This window comes from Salvia hispanica, chromosome 3, assembly GCF_029641045.1.
Source record: "Salvia hispanica isolate PSC_SH4W2 chromosome 3, Shi_PSC_v1, whole genome shotgun sequence".
NCBI lineage: Eukaryota > Viridiplantae > Streptophyta > Magnoliopsida > Lamiales > Lamiaceae > Salvia > Salvia hispanica.
The window spans coordinates 54,353,167-54,373,773 of record NC_142694.1 but is presented as its reverse complement, the minus strand read 5'-3'; the positions used below and the strand labels follow the sequence as shown (position 1 = coordinate 54,373,773).

Sequence of the window (20,607 nt, the reverse complement as noted above, 5' to 3'; positions counted from 1 at the left end):
AATGAAACCTACTACTCAACCTCATTCATCAACAAACGTAAAAAAGTCCAACATAATCGTCATTGGTTTCATCATTATGATACACCTATTTTTGCATATTAGCATGAAAAATATTTTGAGTTTTGTCAGACATCTCCATTCAACAAAAACGTGGTCGTTGAGCTCATGCCGGATAAAAATTCCGCCAAAGAAGAACACCAGAGAAGATTTAGGAGATCAATTATTGAAGAACTACATCAGAGAAGATTATTCCAAAAGAGAATATGATGAATATTTGATATCGAAATTTAGAGAATTATTGAAGAACTACGTCAGAGAAGAAGTTTGATATTTCATGGCTGAATGTAATCTCTTTCCAGAAATGATATCATGGTAGTTTGGGAGATTGGAGATAGATTAGGGACGCTTAATTGACTTTTTACGGAATAAAATGTTACTGATGCATATTAGAGATAGATTAGGAACGCATAATTGGGAGATTGGATATAGATTAGGTAGATTGGAGTACATTGTATTCCTGTTGCAAATTGGCGTGAAATTAGGGAGTGTTGTAACTTATCCAAAAATATCAGATTCCATATACACCCTTGTTGACAGAAACAGTATTATCTGTTGACATCGAAAATCCTCCCCTCATGGACCGTTGATTCATTGTAATTAGTGGGTAGGATTTAAGTTTGTATAGTTTGTATTATAGAGGGTTTGTATTTGATCATACCCTATTTGTTATACTCCCTCCGTCCCTTCTTACTCGCACTTTTCATTTTAGGCCGTAAATTTGCGATTGATTTTTTCGTGTAATAAAATTAGAATTTTAAGTGTAATGAGACACCACTTAATAAAGGACCTCTTAACTTAAACTAACATATTGATTAAATGCATTAATTCTAACTTCAACTATAAATAGTGTAAGGAGTTTGTGACGAGCCGAAAAGCAACAGTGCAAGTAACATGGGACAGAAGGAGTAGTATAGAAAAAAATATGTGCCAATTTAGTTCAAATTTTATGGGTAAAAAAATAAAAGTCATTCATTTAAAATATGTAATGGAGAACGAAATATACTAGACTAGTGTAATACTCTCTCCGTCCCACCAAAGATGACCCACTTTCTTTTTTCGTCAGTCCCAACCAAGATGACCCCTTTCTTATTTAGAAAATATTTAAAATACTAATTATCTATTTTCTTTCTTATTTTATTCATCTCTACTGCTTTTAAACACCCAACAACCTTTTCTCTCTCTTACTTTTTGCTAGGGCTATGTAAATATACCGAAAAAACGGTATATCGACCGTATCGTACTTAAAAATATTGAATTTTTGGTATACTTTAAAATCATAAATAGATATCCATTTAATTTATTTATATATTCAAAAAATATTTATTGGAAACCCTAAAATCATAAATAGATATCCATTTAATTTCGATTATTGTTCATAACGGTATACCGAAGTAAGGAACAATATACCGAAATTTCAATACAGTAATAGATATCCATTTAATTTCGATTATTGTTCATAACGATATACCGAAGTAAGGTACAATATACCGAAATTTCAATACAGTAACGATATAGATATTATCCATACCGAATCTTTCGATACAGTAACGATATGAAATTCTTTCGTATCGATATTTTCGATACGATAACGATACAAAATTTTCGGTACAATATACCATATCGACCCAACCATACTTTTTGCATCTCTTCTACTTTTAAACATCAACAACCTTTTTATCTCTTTTACTTTATCCATCTCTCCTACTTTTAAACACCCAACAACTTTCTCTCTGCCTTCTTAAACATTTTACATTATATATTTATTGTATAGAATATTATATACGTTGTCAATTAACTACAGTACTATATTGTAGAAAAAATTAATACATGTAAATATGTAATTACCATTAAATTTGGGGTACAGTGGTACCCCTTGTTCCAATATTGCTCTGCCACTGACTCCATGTATGCTAAGTGGTGGTCTCTGTACATCAAGAATTTTAATACGATGAAGGTTAATTCCAAGTAGCTAAATGCCTCCGAGCCAATTCAAGCTCTCTCGCCTTCCTATTTGTCTTCTTAGCCCTAGTGACAACCAACCGATATCGAGCTTGAGAACGCATATCAACAGTGACAGGAGGGTCAATCTCTACAAGGTGAATTTTTACATGGTCATCATCAGGTTCATAGTTCCCACCCGTGGCAAGGAATGAATCTGAAAACTTTTCATGTCTATCAGAACACTGTATTGCGCTACACCCTATCATATTTGCAACCGTCTCCCACTGAGAAGGTAAACATTTCAGCAAACGTAATAACATCTCATCTAATTTCGGGGTCCATTGAATCGGAATTGTCTGGAAATTATGACATTCAATTGTAACCATCAATCAAATAAAAAATATTATCGATCTGATCAACTCAATCTAAATTGTTGCGGAAGTCAGTTCCAGATCTCACAAATAATGATTGTAAATTATGTCATTCAATAATAATTTTAGAATGGTAAGCATCAATCAAATAAAAAGTATTATCGATCTAATCCACTCAACCAAGATGACCCCTTTCTTATTTAGAAAATATTTAAAATACTCAATTATATATTTTTTTCTTACTTTATTCATCCCTCCTACTTTTAAACACCCAACAACCTTTTCTCTCTCTTACTTTCTGCTAGGGCTGGGTAAATATACCAAAAAAACGGTATATCGATCGTATCGTACCGAAAAATATTGAATTTTCGGTATACTTTAAAATCATAAATAGATATCCATTTAATTTATTTATATATTCAAAAAATATTTATTGGAAACCCTAAAATTATAAATAGATATCCATTTAATTTCGATATACCGTTCATAACGGTAAACCGAAGTACGGTACAATATACCGAAATTTCTATACGGTGACGGTATAGATATTATCCATACCGAATCTTTCGATACGGTAACGATATGAAATTCTTTTGTATCGATATTTTCGTTACGATAACGATACAAAAGTTTTGGTAAAATACACCGTATCGACCCAACCATACTTTTTGCATCTCTTCTACTTTTAAATATCAACAACCTTTTTATCTCTCTTACTTTATCTATCTCTCCTACTTTTAAACACCCAACAACGGACGTCCTGATTTTTATTTATTTTTATTTTTAAAAAAAACTCTATATATACGGCTCATTGCAAACTCTATATATACGATTTTTTAAAAAACTCTAACGCGTGTATTATCGTCGAAAATGAAGGCCTAAAATAAAAATATATCACACCGTCAGGATGGGGCAAACAATACAAATTCAAGGCATAACATGTAACTTTGTTTGAATCATTTTTTTGTTTGGGATGGTTTTCTTTTTTGGCGAACTATGTTTTTTGTTAAATAAAATTGTGCATGTCCTTGGGGATGTCCGTTATTGTGTAGTGGGATGTCCTTATGATTTGGTAGTGTAGTGGGAGGTCATTATGACGTGACAGGAGGTGCTTTTGGGAAGTCCACCGGGACATCCGCACCATTGCAGATGTTCTAAAAGTGAATCGGAACTCCTATTCGCGGACAGACTAAAATGGAGAAATGTGACCCCTATTCGCGGACAGAGGAAGTAAATTATACTAATGGTTTTGGAAAATGTCCTACTATAAGCCTAGGCCTTCTATACATAGAAAGGAGTAAATAAGTTGGAAACTGAATGAACACAAATACATACGGGTGCATTCAAAATATAATTATATTTTTTTTTTTTAACAAATAACTATAGACTGAATGCATTTATAATTATATTTTATTTATTAAAAAAAACTTCATATCCTTATACATATACTATAAAATAATAAAGTAATAATTTAGCAAGACTATATCAAATTATGTATGTTATCTTATTTTAGTTACACCTAGGAACTCTTTTAGGTATACTTTTTGTCTTTTTTCTAACATTAGATTAACAGAAAATAAGCACTTATCACGATTGAGCTATAATCAAATGCTAACTAATTCTCAATCAAGAATAACCCATAACTTCAATATTATATTGGAAATTTTTCAACATATAAGTATAACTTTCTCAACATAACATGTAAATTTAAATCTCAACACAAAGACATAATTTTATCAACACAAATCTATTGAGAAAGTTGTGTCTTTGTGTTGATAATTTTAATTCATAATATTGAGATAGTTCTGGGTTCTGGATTAGAAGGTTGGTTTTATTTTAACGCGACCCTACCACGATTTATATAAAGTTCAGCGACTAGAGAACATATAGATTTGTTCACTTGGAGAGTAATTAAATTGAGAAACAGTTGAATCTTTCTTTAGTAAAGCGATTAAACTAAGTGATGAACTTTCTGGTGTGAATGTTTATTTTTTTACTTGCATTGGAGGCATCCACATTTGTAAATGAATTTGGAAATTTTCCATCATGGGATGATAAAAGGTTTCTTAGTCCTAAATAATTTTGACGATGTACCCAAAATTCTTTAACTAGATGAGTTGCCAATTGAGAAAATCTCACATAATGTCCAGGATCTGAATCCAAGTTTTGCATAATTATGCATTCCTTCTTCAATATTTATAGATTTATTTTTGCACTTCATTATCACATATATCAAAGGATGTATCGGTTTTTCATTCTCAAGAAAAATTTTCCACAGTATTCAATATGTATGATTCATTAATAGTACGTTTATTGCCTGATTTACACAGAACTCAATACACATGTTAGACTGTCTAAGTTGGAAAGCTGTACTATATTCTCTGCCGTATGGTCCATTTTCTTCAATGCATTAACTTCATAATGAGTCAAACTTCGAAATTAGCAAGAAATGTTTGTTTTACAGATATTCTATCGAATTCATGGGCTATCCATGTTCCAGACTTCTGCCTATACACGAAATACTAAAGTGTTCATATAATTTGAACAATATATACTTCAAACCGTCAAGAAATATCATAAAAGTACACAAACAATTCTACAAAGAATGCACAAAAGAGAGAAACTCAGCCTTAATCAGTCATCACTCAGAAGAAGCGAGAGCAGACTGCAACACATCTTCAAGATACTTCTCAGCAGCTGCATACTGCCTCTTCTTATCCTCAATTGCCAATGCAGCCAGAGCCTTGTCCTGGATGAAATCAGAGTCCCAAAATCAATCTATAATAGCTATAGTTATGGAGGGAAGAAACTATAACTAGAGGGAAAAGGAAACTACAGGAGGCAAGTCTTGGTAACTTCTCAATGTCTCAAGGATTGGTTTTGTTTTCTTCTCCAAATCCTTCCTGTGCTCAGCCATTTCTACCAACACGCCATGACTAATATCTGGGCTATAGCCCACGCGATTGAGCATTGCCTGGGAAAATTATGTTAAGACTTGGAACTGAAGTTCACAATTCTTGTTCTTTTCACGAGCTTGGTATATATACATATCTTGAGAACACATGACACTGATAACAACAACATCGAAAGATTCAAACCCATTCGAAAGAGACCTAACATTACCATACCTTATAATTAGAATACTGTTGCAGATACTGTCTCTCTTTTGATTCCATTATAGTCAAGTTCGTCTTCCAGTGTTCCATTTGAGCTTCACAAGGAGGTATATCATCTTCTAATTGTGTGAGTGTTCTGAAATGAAATGGTATATTTAGAAAGAGGAGAAACAAGGTTTGACATGCAAATCAGGGAAAGAAAAGAACTTGCAGATCCACCTTTTCAGGTATGTCAATCGTGCAATTGCCTTCCTAGTATAGTCAAGAAGTTCTTTGGGCTCCTGTTGAACTTTAGCTCTCTTGTCTTCTACTGCTGTTTTTCTCAGAGATTGATCTGCCATTGCTACAAGAAAACTAAAGCATTTTTCCTTGTAAGTTGGTAGCTCCTTATAATATTCTGAGTATAACCTTAAGTTTGAATACCCACCTACTTAATTCAGTATCCCTAATATTCAACAGATTAGCTACACTAGCAAGAACTTGGGAAGATGATAACACATTTGACGGTAAACTCTCTTGCACCAATCCAACATGCTCTAGTATCTCTCTTATCCTAGCAGCTGCAGTAATATAAGGTGAACAAGACACAACACAAAAACAATGAGGTTCATACATAACAAACATAATGATGTTAACAGCTAGTTATTGTTTTCACATTGAAAAATGAGTTGCGGATGTGGAAATCCATATGCATTAGTAACATACAAGCAAGCCAAGGCATGTAGCAGACAGAAATATAAGTTAGACCACCTTGTGAACGATATTCTGCAGCTTTGAGACGAAAATCATTTGCCACAATGGTGGCAGCCTGAGTCTTGGCCTGGGAGAGGGTGGCAATATTGTGCAAGTGAGCAATGCTCCGAGGAGTGTACTCGAAATCAGGTACGTCTTTTCCAACTGCGTCGAATTGAGAAATGAGCCATGCTTTCACTTCTGCAATCCGATTAGCATCAAATCCAGTGTTGCCACTGCTTTTCGATGATGCCACTGAGAGAGAAGGAGAAGGAGGATCAGATCCTGCACCAATTTCACTCATCCTTGTGGTCTTCCCTCGCTCTAAATTTGAACTTCAGTCCGAACCTACATCCACAAAATCAAAACAATTAAAGAACAGATAAAGAAAATCCAGTAACTCAATAATCACAATCCTGTGTTAAATTTTAACTCGAGACAATGTTGGATTGGGGGAAAGCATGAATCTAAACCCTAGCTTTACTTTTAATCCAGAATTGAAAATAAATATGTAGGGAGGTTACTTGCATAATTTGCACTTAATTTGTTAAAATTTGAATTGGGGGAAATCATGAATGTTTACTTTGAATTATAAGAGGTAGGGAGGTTACTTACATGAGGGAAAGTCGCCGAAGTCCGACGACGGTGGCGGCGGAAACGGCCGGACAGACACAACGCAGAGAGAGAGAGGCTGTCCTATGTGTGTCTGTGCAGAGAGAGGCCGAAATACCGAGAGAGTGACGAGTGGTGGTCGTCGAAGGCGCGGTGGTCTCCGACTCGCCGGCGAAGAGTGATGCGTGTGTGTTTGATACGGTCTCGATTCCCATTTCGAAATTCTTTTTCTGTTTCTTAATTCACTTTATTTTTATTCTTCTAAAACATTAGTACTACTATTTCATATGAATCTAACGCACTAATTCCTAACTATATTTTATTAGTACTTGATTACTATTTAAATTCCTGACTTCCATCACATTTTGTATAAATTTATGTATTCTTCAAATTGTTACAATTTAGTAATGAATCTAGAGAATAAACTAAAAAGTAGTGATTTAGAGATATAATGTCTCCAAAACATAGTATTCTTATGGTATTTTGATATAGATATATTTTTTATAATGACTACTTTATCCAATATCATATTAAATGGATACAAATCTAATTAAGGAATATTAAATCAAATTAAATATCTTTATCTAAATGCATATTTATTGATTTGATTAGAGATAAGCTACAATCATGCTCAAAACTTTTTATATGTTTACATGTCATTTTTTTCATGTTAATTTTTATACTATATTATTTATTTAAAAATCATAAAATTAGATTATAAATTAGTTATTATAATGCATATTAAATTATTATTTAATAATAAAATAATTTGATAACTTCATATATTATTATTTTTTTAAATAAATTTTTATCTAACCAGTTGATAATTTAATTATGAGTTATTTTCTTTTTTTTTATGTTACCCTTTCATAGCCGGTTTATTTTATTTTATTTTTTTTGTTAAATTTTTTATTCAAATTTGAATTGTATGATTAAATAATAGCAGTAGTTATTATGATGAATCATTTATTTGCGTACCTTTTGTATTTTTGAATTGATTTTCTTAACTTCTATCACATGTAATATTCTTTTTATATTTTGATTGACAAGTACTAGTTAGACTTCGACTCTATAAAATTATGCTTAGAAAATTAACATTATAATGTTTCAAAAATAAAAAATTATTGTATTTTTTAATACGAAAATAATTTGATGAATCAACTTTTCTCATTTTAGATTATTTAATATATCGTACATCAACTAATTATATTAAGAATTAAGAAAATTAAGAATCGTAAGCTCCATTAATAATATCCTTTTTTAGTTAGTAATTTTAATATAAGAAAATGAGAAGATTTTAAATATATAGCTTTAAAATGTTAAATATAGGAGTATTAGTTATGAACATGTGATTTTTTTTTTGTTGAGTTGTAATTCCAGAAATAATAGTAAAAATGAAATGTAAAGAATTAATATTAAAATTTTAAAATCAAAATTACGTACTCAATTAGTATTAAAATCAAAACTGCATCTCAAATAATTTTAAAATCAAAATTGCATACTCCAAATTTGTTGCTACATGATATAGTAAAATTTCAATATTTAATAAAGAAAAGTAAATATTAATTATGGTCAAATTCCAGCATTAACAATGATGTAAAAAAATAATAATTTAAAGCTATTTATATTTTGAAATATAACTTAATTTTTCTTGACATAGTAAATTTAGTTAAGAACTCTATATTTTACAAATAATCAGATTAACCTTATCAAGATCTTAATTACTACTTCCATATATAAATGCAGGGGCAACAAAGTACATATACAAAATTTAAATTTAATTTAAAATTAAATGTAAAATAAAATTACTACTTTAACCTCATTATGTCTTAGACATTATGTCTCCAAAACATTTTTCTAAACAAAAATATAAGTTAAATTATTTTTAGCAGGTTATCTGAAATCAATCCAACTCGAATCCAACACGAAATTATTCGGATTCTTATCAAATTAAGCCTATAAGGTCACGAACTCATGATCCAAACTCATTAACTTTGCACTGTTTTTGTCGAATTTTCGTATTGTGTCTAAAATTAGCCACCCTAATTAGATAGCATTAATTATCTATATGAAATACATTTTTTAATTTTAAAAAAGTAGTAATTTTTTTCTTAAATTTCCTAAAAATTTAAGTGAACTACAGAAATAAATGCATCTAGATTTTTTTTATAGTGCTGAATTGAAGATTAATTAAAATAATGATTTCATAATCTATTGATGATTGAATATGAACGAACACTAATTCTAGATTTAGAATAAAACCAGAAAGCGAAAAAAGACACCAATAGAACTTAATAGAATGAATGAATCACTGACGCCGCAAACAAGGTGATGAACCATTTTATAAGTCATGGATAGTAGAATGATGCCACAAACAATGCGATTAACCGTTTGATAAGTCGATAAATCGAACTCCGGGCACCATACTCAAAGAAGAGTTAAAAGCCACATTTTATTGATAATAAACTCTAATATTTGCTCATACTGGTGTGACCTTTATACGCACACAAGTAAAAGTTTAATTTTAGAAAAAAAAAATAAAAAAACAGAAAGAAATATAATCATGTCCTACTAAAAAATTTAGTTAATACCTAATTAAATAAATACTAATTTTTGTCGCTATTCATCATCCACAATTTGAGAGCACATAGTCATTGACTAAGTCTAAATTATCTTCAATCTTTGGTCTTCTCTCTTGCAATTAAAGTATACTTTTACATTTTAGTATAGTCTAGTTAATTCAAAGCTTCTTATGGTTGTCATGTTTGTGCTTGTATAAGGTTAGATTAACAGTTGTTTATTTGTCTTCGATCTTTTATAAGTTTGGTGTGCGTAGTGCTCTAAGTTGCTTTGTTTTATTTTCTTTGTTTTATAACTCTATGCTTATTGAGCATTTTGGTGCATCTACTACACATATCGGGAAAAAAAATCAATTTATTGGAAGCTTGAGTTGATTCTCGGAAGATATATGGGTGGCAGATCGTGCATGTGCATGATTGTCTATTCGTGTAATAAAGCTGTAAAATTATGATTGCAAATTTATGTGAATGAAAACAAAAAAACTTGTAGTTCTAATAACTGATTGATCCAGCTTCTCTTCTCTCATGTCATCCTTGTATTCAACAATTTCATCATAAACGAAGAATACATGTGTAGAAGAAAATTGAAAAATGAAATTTGTTAAAATGGTGATTAGGAAAGTATAGTACTTGTACAAACATTTAATTATGGTAAATATCATCGGATAACAAGAAGTTGAGAATGAAGCCCATTGCCATCCCGATGAGCCCAACAAGAAGTGTAAATTTGACGGATAGCCCATAACTGTTTTTACGATTCCTTCTCCTTTTATACATTTCCTACATATCAAACAACTAATTATCAATTAAGGAAAGTCCCATTTATATATTATTCTTTAGATATCATTCAAATGTCTCAATTGTTATTAAGAAGAAAAGTCTCATTTACAAGTTATAGACCTTTTTAGATAGAAATCTCATTTGGTATTAAAGAGTTTTAGTACAAAGCTGATAATTTATACTCCGCTTCCTATATTTTCATTAAACAAACATGAATATTGTGAATTGATTTGTATTGTGAACTACCAACTCAATTTTAATATCAAACGTTGAACTTTTAATATACTAGTACTATTAGAGTTGAATTCAAGGCCTATTTTATTTTCTCGTTTTTGGCAAATCTTTATTTACGGATTGTTTCAATTAGATGTAAATTTAAATTTGATACAGTATCTAGGTAGAATAATTTATTTCAGTGTGTAATTTGTGAGTTGTCGATTCATATCGAGGAGAATGTATATATATTTTCTATAATCATGTGTTTCATTGTTTGCCAAAATATAACTTGGGATATAAAATGAAGTATGTATGGAGATAAGTTTAGGCTATAGTAAATTCAAGCTAATGAGGTAAAGCTGGGGCTACTTTTGTAGTAAGAAAAACCTTAAGATTTAGCATTAAAAAAAAACTTATCTCATAATGGATTATTATTATGAGTTTATGACATATATAATGGAAAAGAATAAGTTAAGTGAAGTACTAACCACTTCTTTTTGTAGTTCTTGCAATTGTTTCACGGCGGCATCTCTTTCATTCTTAATACGCACCTGCATTGTAATAAGTTTCATATTTGTTTGTCCTTACATTAATTCTTATTTAATACATCCTATGTCCATAAGGTAATGTCTCATTTTTCCATTTTGCAACATCTACAATCTAAAGTCTCATTTTTATTTTCCAATTTGGATAAACGAATCATACTCCACTAAATCATTACACGTACATTCAATTATAAATTAATCATCCATCTGGCTGCCATTAATCGTCCCATATTATCAATTGTTAGAATACGAGTAATTGGTAGAGTATGGTACTCACCACACTGGAATCGAAATTTTGATCCCCATTTCTAACGTAGATGACTTTAAGCTTGCACTCTTGCAATGTGTCTCCAACTTCCTTGTTGAACTGTATGCAGAATCAGGCATACTTAAAGAGTGAATAATTACTCCATAATTACTACTATAATGATCATTATAGTAAATGTTCTTACTGTATCTTGAGAAAGCTCATCCACGTGTGTATTTGGAGGTACAATAGTGCTTTGCACTAGAAATTTATCTCTGCATTGCATACTACGAGGATATTCCCGTACAGTTTGAAGGGTCACTAATTCATAAACATTGTTATGTTAAAATACTCTCCAACACATATAACAACAAAATATCTTTAAAATTAATTGTGAACTGCTAATTAAATGAACATTAGAGTAAACACCTCTTACAAGACAAGAGTCCCATGGTTGCATCACACCAGTGTTTGGTCGCACAAAATACTTTTTTGGAGACGTAGTTTTTACCTACAAAACCAAGTATAGGACATTAATTAATATCTTGATCAAATGCATATCATATGTGGTTAGTACTAATTAATATGCATCGATACTCACCTTAAATGCAATATCATGCTCCGTGTTGTTTGTAACTTTAAGGTCACAATAACTATGCTTCTCCAGTTCAACTAAATCAACAAAAATTAAACGACAAATCACAATGTTTTTCTAAGTGAGTGATATAAAATACTAGGATATATATACGAAGTCGAGAATACTTTTCACTATAACATAAATTTGCGTCGAACGTTTACCAGAAACCATGGAGAAAGGGCTTGATTAGTCAGTTCCAACATAATCAATATGGAGTATATAGGAATGCGATACAACAAGAATATTACACAAACGCATAAAATGAATTTCATACTTTTGTTCATGTATTTTCATTTCTCACGAGAAATCCATTTTCTCATTTTAATTTTATTCTCCCCATGGCTATATATATACTCCATAAATTTTATTCAACAATGTGGTGAAATATATGACATAAACAAAAACCTTATGATATTGATAGTAATTAAAATGCAAAGGCAAGCAAAATACTTTGAAATTTGAGTTCTTCTGGTTGTACAGAGATGAATGGGCGAGCAGCAATTGTCATTGTAGCAGAAAATGCAATTCCAAATTCTAGCTATGAATCAAAATCTTGTATGCATCGATGATCTCTCTTTTGATTAACAGTCCTGAAGAAGATGAGAACCTTCAAAATAAATGAAAACTATTTTAGGAAAATAGATTTAGGCATGCGGAAAATGAGGATCGCAGAGAGAATGAGTATAAATTGGAAAAGAGTAGTCCATCATAAATTTCATTTAATCGGATGGTGAAAAATAAATGTGTCCCTCCAAATTCATATATTGGATATTTTCCCTTTTTCAGTAAGGTGTTTAGATTGGAATATCATTCCGTTTTTGTCGTACCATATATACTCCATATTTTATTGGTAGTAAAAAAATAGATAAAAAATTCAATATCTAGAAAAAGTTTATAAAAACCTAGTACTCCATCCGTCCCATAAAAGTTGAGATAAAACTTTTGGGCATTGAGGTTAAGAATTTATATTAAATAAATAGGAAAGATAAGAGAGAGTAAAGTAAATGATGGAATAAAAATAAAGGATTATATATTTTGTCTTTTGTTAAAAATAAAAATGACTCAACTTTGTTAAGACGGACTAAAAAAGAATATTACTCAATTTTTTGGGACGGAGGGAGTATTACAGTTACAAACTATCCAAGAAATTTCTCGGTGAAAAATGTTTGATAGCCAATCCGATCAATCTTGCTTTTGTTGTTGGAATTCTTTAATTTTATTACTCTCTCCAAAATGGAGTATGAATTTTTAATTATGCACTTCAAAGCCTCAATGTAGCTTATAGAATGTTGAATGAGATTGGAATTTGAAAATACCAGTAATTTAATCCCATCAATTTGTGATGTTACTTTTTTACATGGATAATGTGGCGGATTAAATTAATTACACAATCTGTGTGCCATATGTCAAGGACAAATTACTTCGCATTTCTCGCAGATCGTGTGTTTTGTGATAACAATTCACGTTGTTACACTCTTTACTTAATGAATTAAAATTGAATAAGTGGTGTCACATTCGCAAAACTTTGCGTGCAACTCTGCTTTTTCTCTTAAAAAACTGCATGATTGTCCTTAAATATTGTTTATGACCATCATTGAATTTAAAATAGACAAGTATATCATCAATAAACATTATTACAATGATCAATATATGTAAGATTGAAAAACTTGATTCATCAAATTCATAAAAGTAGTTGGGTCATTCCTCAACCCAAAAGGCACAACTTTGAATTCATAATGGTCATTACTGAGTCCTAAAAGTTGTTTGAAGAACATGAACATTTTTAACAATCAACTAGTAGGTGGTAGCAACATGACGGAAGAACAACATTCGAAAGTATGCTTGCTCCCTTCAATTGATCAAATGAACCATTAATTTTCGGCAATTTGTATATATTTTTTGTAGTAATTTTGTTCACTTGAAGGTAATTGATTATACAATTTCAATGTTTCATATTTCTTTTTCGCAAACAATAATAGCACTCCCCAAGGTGATATGCTCAACCGTTTATGAAGGAAATATTTGGTGAAGAAACACTCAAACGCCAATAATCATCATTGGATATTGTATAACTCATTGCTTTTTTAGATAATTACGAAATAAATCTCAAGTAATTAGACCTGTTTTATGTGGACAAAATTTATTCTTTAGAGAGAGTTCATTGAAAAGGATGGCGGGAAAGCCTGATTTTAATTTGTGTATAAGTTGACCCAAAACGCTCAATTTCCCGCCCACTCATCCCAAACCCAAACCCTTGTGCCGATTCCCTCGAAACCATTTTTGCTCTCTACCTTTCATTTCAGGTGTATTTTATAGTCTGTGAACCTTCCCCGATCTGGCAACTGATGGAGGCCCACCCGCTCAGCACTGACGCCGTCGCCGCCGCCGCGTGGCAGTCTCTCGGCCTTTTGCTCGCCCGGGGCCGCCCCGTCCATCCATCAGAGCTGGCTTTCCGTTCCACTCCAGATTTCATACGCTTCCTCTGCTCAATTCCTGACTCTCCTATCTCTCTAGCGGATGATGACCTAGTCACTTTCTCGCAAATCGGAGTTGCCACTCTCGTCGATTTCTTGTCCAATTCAGATTTGATTTCGAGATACTTGGATTTGCCACAATTTGTGCCGCGTTTGTTGGCAAATGTTAGGTCAAGTGCCCTCATGAGGACGTATTGTAGAAAAAGGAAGAGGATCGTAGGGGAGAATGAGGAATTTGTGACTATGAAAAAGAAGAGGTTCTACCTGGATTTAGATGGTACACATTATCTCTCTTTTATTTTTTCAGCGTTCCTTGTGGTTGAAATGAGCTGCATTGTTTTCGATTTTGTGTTTCACTTTGTTTTCATCTAAAAGAGCGTATGATCTTATATATGACAGATAAAAAGAGCTCAAACCAGATGGCGATTACAATTCCCCACAAATTTCAGAATGTCATCACTCAAGTAAGTTCGAGCCGATAATTCTGAATAATGGGAATTTGTTTATTTGGTCTGGCACTTTTGGTAATGCTTAAGTTGGGTAAAGGTTACATGTGCAACGTGGGTAATAGGTTTTAGATAGAATGAATCAAATGATTCATAATTTCAATAGTCAATGACAATCATATTTGAGGATAGCAATGGAATTATTTGTTATTTGAGGGAACTTTGGGGTTTGTAAATAATTTATTCCTCAAGGCTGTTTTATGGATTGCCCATTACTTAAAAGTTCCATTTGAAGGTTCTTTTTCATCGTCCTCTCAAATTTTCCACTTGAAATTCAGCACATACAGCTTGCATCTCATAATTGGCTTGATCTATCATTGGTATTTGCCTGCTGGAACCTTTCATTGATATTCAATGACATTTTACTGCATCACTTCGCAGGGTACTGAGACATTATCAAGCCTCCCATCACTCTCAGCTTCTGACTGCTGGAAACTTAAAAGAGACATGTTTATACCTGTAGCGCATAGAGACTTTGAATTTAAAGCAGATGAAATTCCGAAAAAGCTGAGGCTTAGCTATTTACATAGAACGAGTTCTAAGCCTTATTTTCAAGATCTAGGTAGTGTTCCACATAGACACCAAATAATGGCACAAGAATTATCAAATTCCATTCCTTATCCCGACAAGCTATCACATCCATTGAGTAGTAATTTCGAAGAAGGGAGTGGAATTGGTATAGTAGATCCTGCATCATATAAGTTAGAAATAGATGAGCAGATGACAGTAACACCAAGAACTGATGCTGTTAATCAAGGTTGTGATTCGTTGACTGAAAGTGGTGCTGAGAAAAAAAAGGAAGTATTTGTACATGATTCTGGTAGTTGCATAGGACATATGGAGCATCAGCCATTAGATAAAACCCATAACCCTGAAAAGGCAGTGCCTAAATCCAATAATAAGGATCACATTTCCAGCAGACCAGGAACGGCAGGTCATCTACAAAGCCAGAGAGACACTCCGAATCGTTCCAACAAGCATTCCTCTGCTCTCAATCCTAATAGGAGAAAAACTATCTGCCCAACCACAGAGAATCACAAGCGCCTTACTGATAAAGGCCAAGAGCAATGTAAAAGAGATAAAAACACAGTTTCTACACAGCAAACGAAAAAGATAGACTCTGACCAGATTCTAAATGCTAAAGATAAGAGGGATGCATCAGTTGAGAATAGGGAAAAGCCTTCCTCCATATCCAATGTAAGCTTTATGGTCTGACCAGTGTGGATGTATATTTGCACCCATATATGTATGCTTCAGAAGAATTAAGATATATGCATGCTTTGCAGGATTCTGAGCAAGTATCTTTTCCGGAATTTAAGTCATTTATTGTGGAACAAGAAGAGGGTTCAGGTATCATTTGACTATTACCCACCTGCCCACATTTTTCATGTGTTATAGATCGAAATCTTTCTCTTATTTTTCGCAGGAGGTTATGGTACAGTTTACCGGGCAAGAAGGAAAGCTGATGGAGTAATATTTGCCATCAAATGTAGGAACTTACCATCTCGTTGTCGCCTTCTCTATTATTTTCTATATCTAGTCATTTACTTTTTCTGTTAAAATCGCACATCTTGCGTCTTATTGTGTGTAGTTTCTAATGTTGTGGAGCCTACTTACTGCTCTTATTGGGCTATTAAAGAATTTTTTCAAGTGTAGTCATGCAAAACTAAATATTCTAGATAATGGTAAAATTTTGCTTGACTGCTAGATAGTGCAAAAGCTTAAACACTTGTTGGTGATTCTTCCCCAGCAAAGCTTTGCCTTGTTGATATGAATTCAGTGATTAATATGAGCCCCATTTGTAAGGCATAATCTTTTATGCGCCTCTACTCTAGTATAGTAAGAATGTAAGATGAAGTAGAAAAATACTTAAGAGGGTAAGAAGTTATTATTAGTGTATTGCTCTTGTGGTGTTGAAATATGTATTAAAGCAGCTTTGCTTTTAATGAGTGGTCTTGAACAATGAATATTAAACTTTCACAGCTGGATACATGTTTGGCGACTAACTTTTGTTTACTATGGTTTTCCAGGCCCTCATGTCAACGCCAATAAACACTACGTGAATAATGAGATAAAAATGCTAGAGAGATTGGGGTACACATTATTTGTAATATATTTAATTCTTAGCATATCCAGGGTCTTCTGAAATTTATTTTGGCAGTGGCAGTGATTTGTGTATTATACTTAATGACAGGGGGAAAAACTTTGTGATAAAGTATGAAGGTTCATTTAAGAGTACGAGTGCTGATTGTCTTGTTTTACAGCATGTTCGGCATGATAGACCTGAGGTATTCGTCACCACTTTAATCCTTCTTCTAAAAAACCTTGTTCTCTTGTAACATTATCTCAACCTGCAGATCTTAAAAAGAGAAATGAATGTTGCCGACTTACAGTGGTATGGTTATTGTCTGTTCAAAGCCCTTGCTGGTCTACATAGGCAGGTCAGGAAATATGTGAAGATGCATGTATCATTATGTGCACAATTGGATTCTTCTTGGAAGGACAAAAATGAAAATAAATTTTGGCCGTTCTTGTGCTTACAGGGAATTGTTCACAGAGATGTTAAACCTGGAAATTTTCTTTACTCCTGCAAGGACAACAAGGGTTACCTGATTGATTTCAATCTTGCATTGGTGAGTCACTGCTCCTGAAGTTTTATTGTCCTCTCCTCTCTCTATCCAACTTCTGTGTCATGTGTTCAACCAATTTGAAGCACTTAACCTGATTTATCACCTTTAATAATTTTTTATTATATGATCAACAGGATATGCGCAAAAAGTATGGGACAGTCGGTAAGTTTTATTCTTATGCAATCAACTTGGTTTATACTTTTATTAACATGTCAAGTGTAGAGGACCTGATGAAAGGTAATATTTTTTCAGTAATTTGCTGAAGGTTCAAATTCATTAATCTAGTTTTTAATTGAAGACTAGCTGGTGGACCTATAAGACATTTGAATTTTCCATTCCTCATATAAGACTAAACTGCATTTTTCCTATCTTGTTCAGATAATTCCAAATTTGGTCAAAATTTGGATGATCCTGCCAGTTTTGGGCTGACAAATTCTTTGTCGCCTGTGATAGATACGACATGCATAAACAGAGTAAACAAAAATGTTGGAAAAGTCTGTAGATCCCTTTTACCTCCCGGGAACCTGAAAAGGAAGGTTGACAAAGCAAAGGTTATCACTGAAGCTAGCAGCTGGAATCTCATTAAAAGTCAGGGTGCTGATGGTTCTGGGATAACTTCTGCCAAGGATGCAACAAGCACTAGAACTGTGTCTGGAGAAAGGTTGAGAGAACCATTACCATGCCATTATACTAAAAGGACGGAGCTGTTAAACCTTGTTCGGAAAGCCGTGCAGGGTGGAAATCATGGATCTGTCGATGCTCCCAAATCAAAGAGAAAAAGAGTTGCTGCACCTGCCGGGGATGTAGGTAGAAAACTTTTGTATGTCACTCCAATGCCACTGCATGCTAATGGAAATGCCATTTGTGGGGCTGGATTACTTAAAACCAAAGGTTCTCTGCCCCTTTATTTACTAATACATGTATTGTTGGTTGGCTTCATTAGTTGAAATATCAGAGCTTTTAAACTGATGGCCTCAATTGATAGTTATTCAATACTATTATTTATAGGAGATGGGAAGCCGACCAGAGAGGGTCCCTGTGCTGGAACTAAAGGCTTTAAGGCTCCAGAAGTAAGTTGCTTGAACTTTTTTCTTTATTATTTCACTCTTTACTTTCCCAATTGGGTGGTAAAATGAAGCTTACTTTAGTTACTTCAAAAACACTTCCCTGTGTCTTTATTTTGCTTATGCATCCACTGTCTTTGTCTGGGGAAATGTTTAAAGGTACTATCTTTTAAAAACATACCAAACCTTAGGGTTAGTTTAAGCTGCCCCTACTTCTTTAATAAGCTAAGACCAGTGTTTAGAGAGTTGGATGCTAGTAAGAAATAGTTAAGTGAAAAAGTAAAAGCAGGTCTGAGTTAAGAAGTTCTTTAGCTGATTTAAGTTCAGTTTGAGGTGTTTAAACTTAAAATACTGTAATTTAAAGCTTATGCTGTATTAGTAAGTTTTCATTCTTATATTTTGAAGTTCAGACAAAGCCTTCACTGATTCATGCATTCCTTTAATAACAGGCTTACAGCCAACAGTTACAATCTCATATTTCTTCAGTTTTGTCTATCCTCTCTCTTATGCCCACTGCTGGTGCCAACTTCTTAATCAACCCAGAATCAGATTCATTTCTTTCATTTCCTTTATTTCAGGAGCCATCTTTTTACAAGAATTTAAATCAATTAGTATGGTAGTAGCTCATTTAAGTTTAAAGCACAGTCTCATATGAACTGATGTTACTCTTTCTTGCCAGTGAGTTGAATTGGGTTAGTTCAGCTGAATTGTTATGCTGTTAAGCTCTAGAATATGTGAATAAACCTTCAACAGGAACTAACTAAAGCCGCAGATCTTTTAGCTTTGCACATATTTCCCTTTGAACTCTTATCATATGAAGATAAAAGCTGCTTTTAAAACATGGTTGTTTTATGATTTTATTGCATCACTACATGGCCAAATCTGTGAATTCACATATTAAGAAGTTACTTTAAAATATCATGGTGGCTAATAAGCCTATGATTTCTCTTCAATCACATGAGGTCCAGAGTATTTCTTGATTTTGCAACAAGAAAATATATGCAAGTGCATTTAGTGATCATAAATCAGAGAAGTTTGTCTTGGAGCAAGATAACACCACTTAGTATAGGGGTATGTAGCCTTGCTCTCCGCTGGAAGCTAAATGACCATCATGCTTTCTAGGTATTATTCAGATCTCTACATCAAGGTCCTAAGTCTGATATTTGGTCCGCTGGAGTGACCTTACTGTACCTGTTGGTTGGCAGAACACCTTTCACTGGTGATGCAGAGCAGTAAGAACTACGGGACACTAGCAACTTAATCTTAACTTCATTCAGACTTTCATTCTAACAGTTGCATGAACAGGAACATAAAAGAGATAGCAAAGTTAAGGGGCAGTGAAGCTCTCTGGGAAGTCGCAAAGCTGCACAACCATGAATCATTATTTCCAACGGTACAAATATACAAATGTCTTGTAAGACTCTCTGTAACAGGACCAGCTCAAGACTTAAACGACTCTTTCTGTAACAGGACCTGCTCGATGTAAAATACACAGCACCAATGAGTCTTCAGGATTGGTGTGCACAAAATGTACGACGACAGGATTTCTTTGATGCCATACCAAGTTCACTATTTGATCTCGTAGATAAGTGTTTAATGGTGAATCCACGACAGAGGATCACCGCAGATGAAGCTCTAGCACATGACTTCTTTGCTCCATGCCATCAGGCAATCAGAAAGCTGAGGCAGCGAAGGCAAGCACAGGCCGAAGCTGTGGTGGATCAATAGGTATTAATGCAACTTTTAACAGATAGTAAAATTATAATCTAGTTACAATACAAGTACGTTATTACTTGACATTTTATTCCTAAAAGGTGTTGCTTTTTGTGTAGAGCTTCTATCTCTGTAGTACAGTATTTTTCTTTTTTCTTTGTTTTGTCCGTTGTAACAAGGCAATTCCTTAAATGTTTATTCCATTGGAATTTGTATATATACACTCCCAGATTTATTCATTATTTCGACCAAATTTAAGAAGGCGTCAGTGACCGTTGACTGGATGATGTGGCTAGTTTTGATTGGTAATTGTGCGTGGCATTACAATAGGTTCGAGCGCAATCTAGAAAGCGTCAGCATTTAATAAATACAACTAGAGAGTTC

The 20,607-nt window shown here is 33.1% G+C and overlaps 4 protein-coding genes across 5 annotated transcripts; 1 reads left to right on the top strand and 3 right to left on the bottom strand.

The window, feature by feature from the left end:
• Window positions 1-2,015: 2,015 nt before the first annotated feature.
• LOC148931093 (cell division cycle 5-like protein) lies at window positions 2,016-2,321 on the bottom strand. Its single transcript, XM_089066719.1, has one exon. The coding sequence runs from the start codon at window positions 2,319-2,321 to the stop codon at window positions 2,016-2,018; it is 306 nt and encodes a 101-aa protein (XP_088922845.1).
• A 2,461-nt stretch (window positions 2,322-4,782) lies between these two features.
• Window positions 4,783-7,078, bottom strand: LOC125212401 (AUGMIN subunit 1-like). The gene is made up of 7 exons (XM_048112567.2): window positions 6,836-7,078; window positions 6,239-6,568; window positions 5,916-6,048; window positions 5,708-5,842; window positions 5,501-5,624; window positions 5,209-5,346; window positions 4,783-5,121 (listed from the first exon to the last, which is right to left on the bottom strand). The coding sequence occupies exons 2-7, from the start codon at window positions 6,522-6,524 to the stop codon at window positions 5,014-5,016; spliced, it is 924 nt and encodes a 307-aa protein (XP_047968524.1). The 5' UTR covers window positions 6,525-6,568; window positions 6,836-7,078; the 3' UTR covers window positions 4,783-5,013.
• A 2,758-nt stretch (window positions 7,079-9,836) lies between these two features.
• LOC148931092 (Plant VAMP (vesicle-associated membrane protein) family protein) lies at window positions 9,837-12,412 on the bottom strand. The gene is made up of 7 exons (XM_089066778.1): window positions 12,287-12,412; window positions 11,801-11,871; window positions 11,629-11,710; window positions 11,405-11,520; window positions 11,230-11,319; window positions 10,896-10,958; window positions 9,837-10,191 (listed from the first exon to the last, which is right to left on the bottom strand). Exons 1-7 carry the CDS (start codon window positions 12,342-12,344, stop codon window positions 10,054-10,056), a joined length of 618 nt encoding a protein of 205 aa, XP_088922904.1. The 5' UTR covers window positions 12,345-12,412; the 3' UTR covers window positions 9,837-10,053.
• A 1,706-nt stretch (window positions 12,413-14,118) lies between these two features.
• On the top strand, window positions 14,119-20,476 carry LOC125212131 (uncharacterized). Of its 2 annotated transcripts, none has more exons than XM_048112209.2 (15): window positions 14,119-14,587; window positions 14,710-14,774; window positions 15,198-16,013; window positions 16,103-16,166; window positions 16,243-16,305; window positions 16,847-16,910; window positions 17,011-17,104; window positions 17,174-17,257; window positions 17,360-17,449; window positions 17,581-17,608; window positions 17,900-18,337; window positions 18,455-18,516; window positions 19,633-19,742; window positions 19,816-19,903; window positions 19,981-20,476. In XM_048112209.2, exons 1-15 carry the CDS (start codon window positions 14,182-14,184, stop codon window positions 20,236-20,238), a joined length of 2,730 nt encoding a protein of 909 aa, XP_047968166.1. In that variant the 5' UTR covers window positions 14,119-14,181; the 3' UTR covers window positions 20,239-20,476. The 2 variants fall into 2 exon arrangements, with proteins under 2 accessions (XP_047968166.1, XP_047968165.1); XM_048112208.2 differs by having other exon boundaries at window positions 17,825-18,337.
• The last annotated feature ends 131 nt before the right edge of the window (window positions 20,477-20,607 follow it).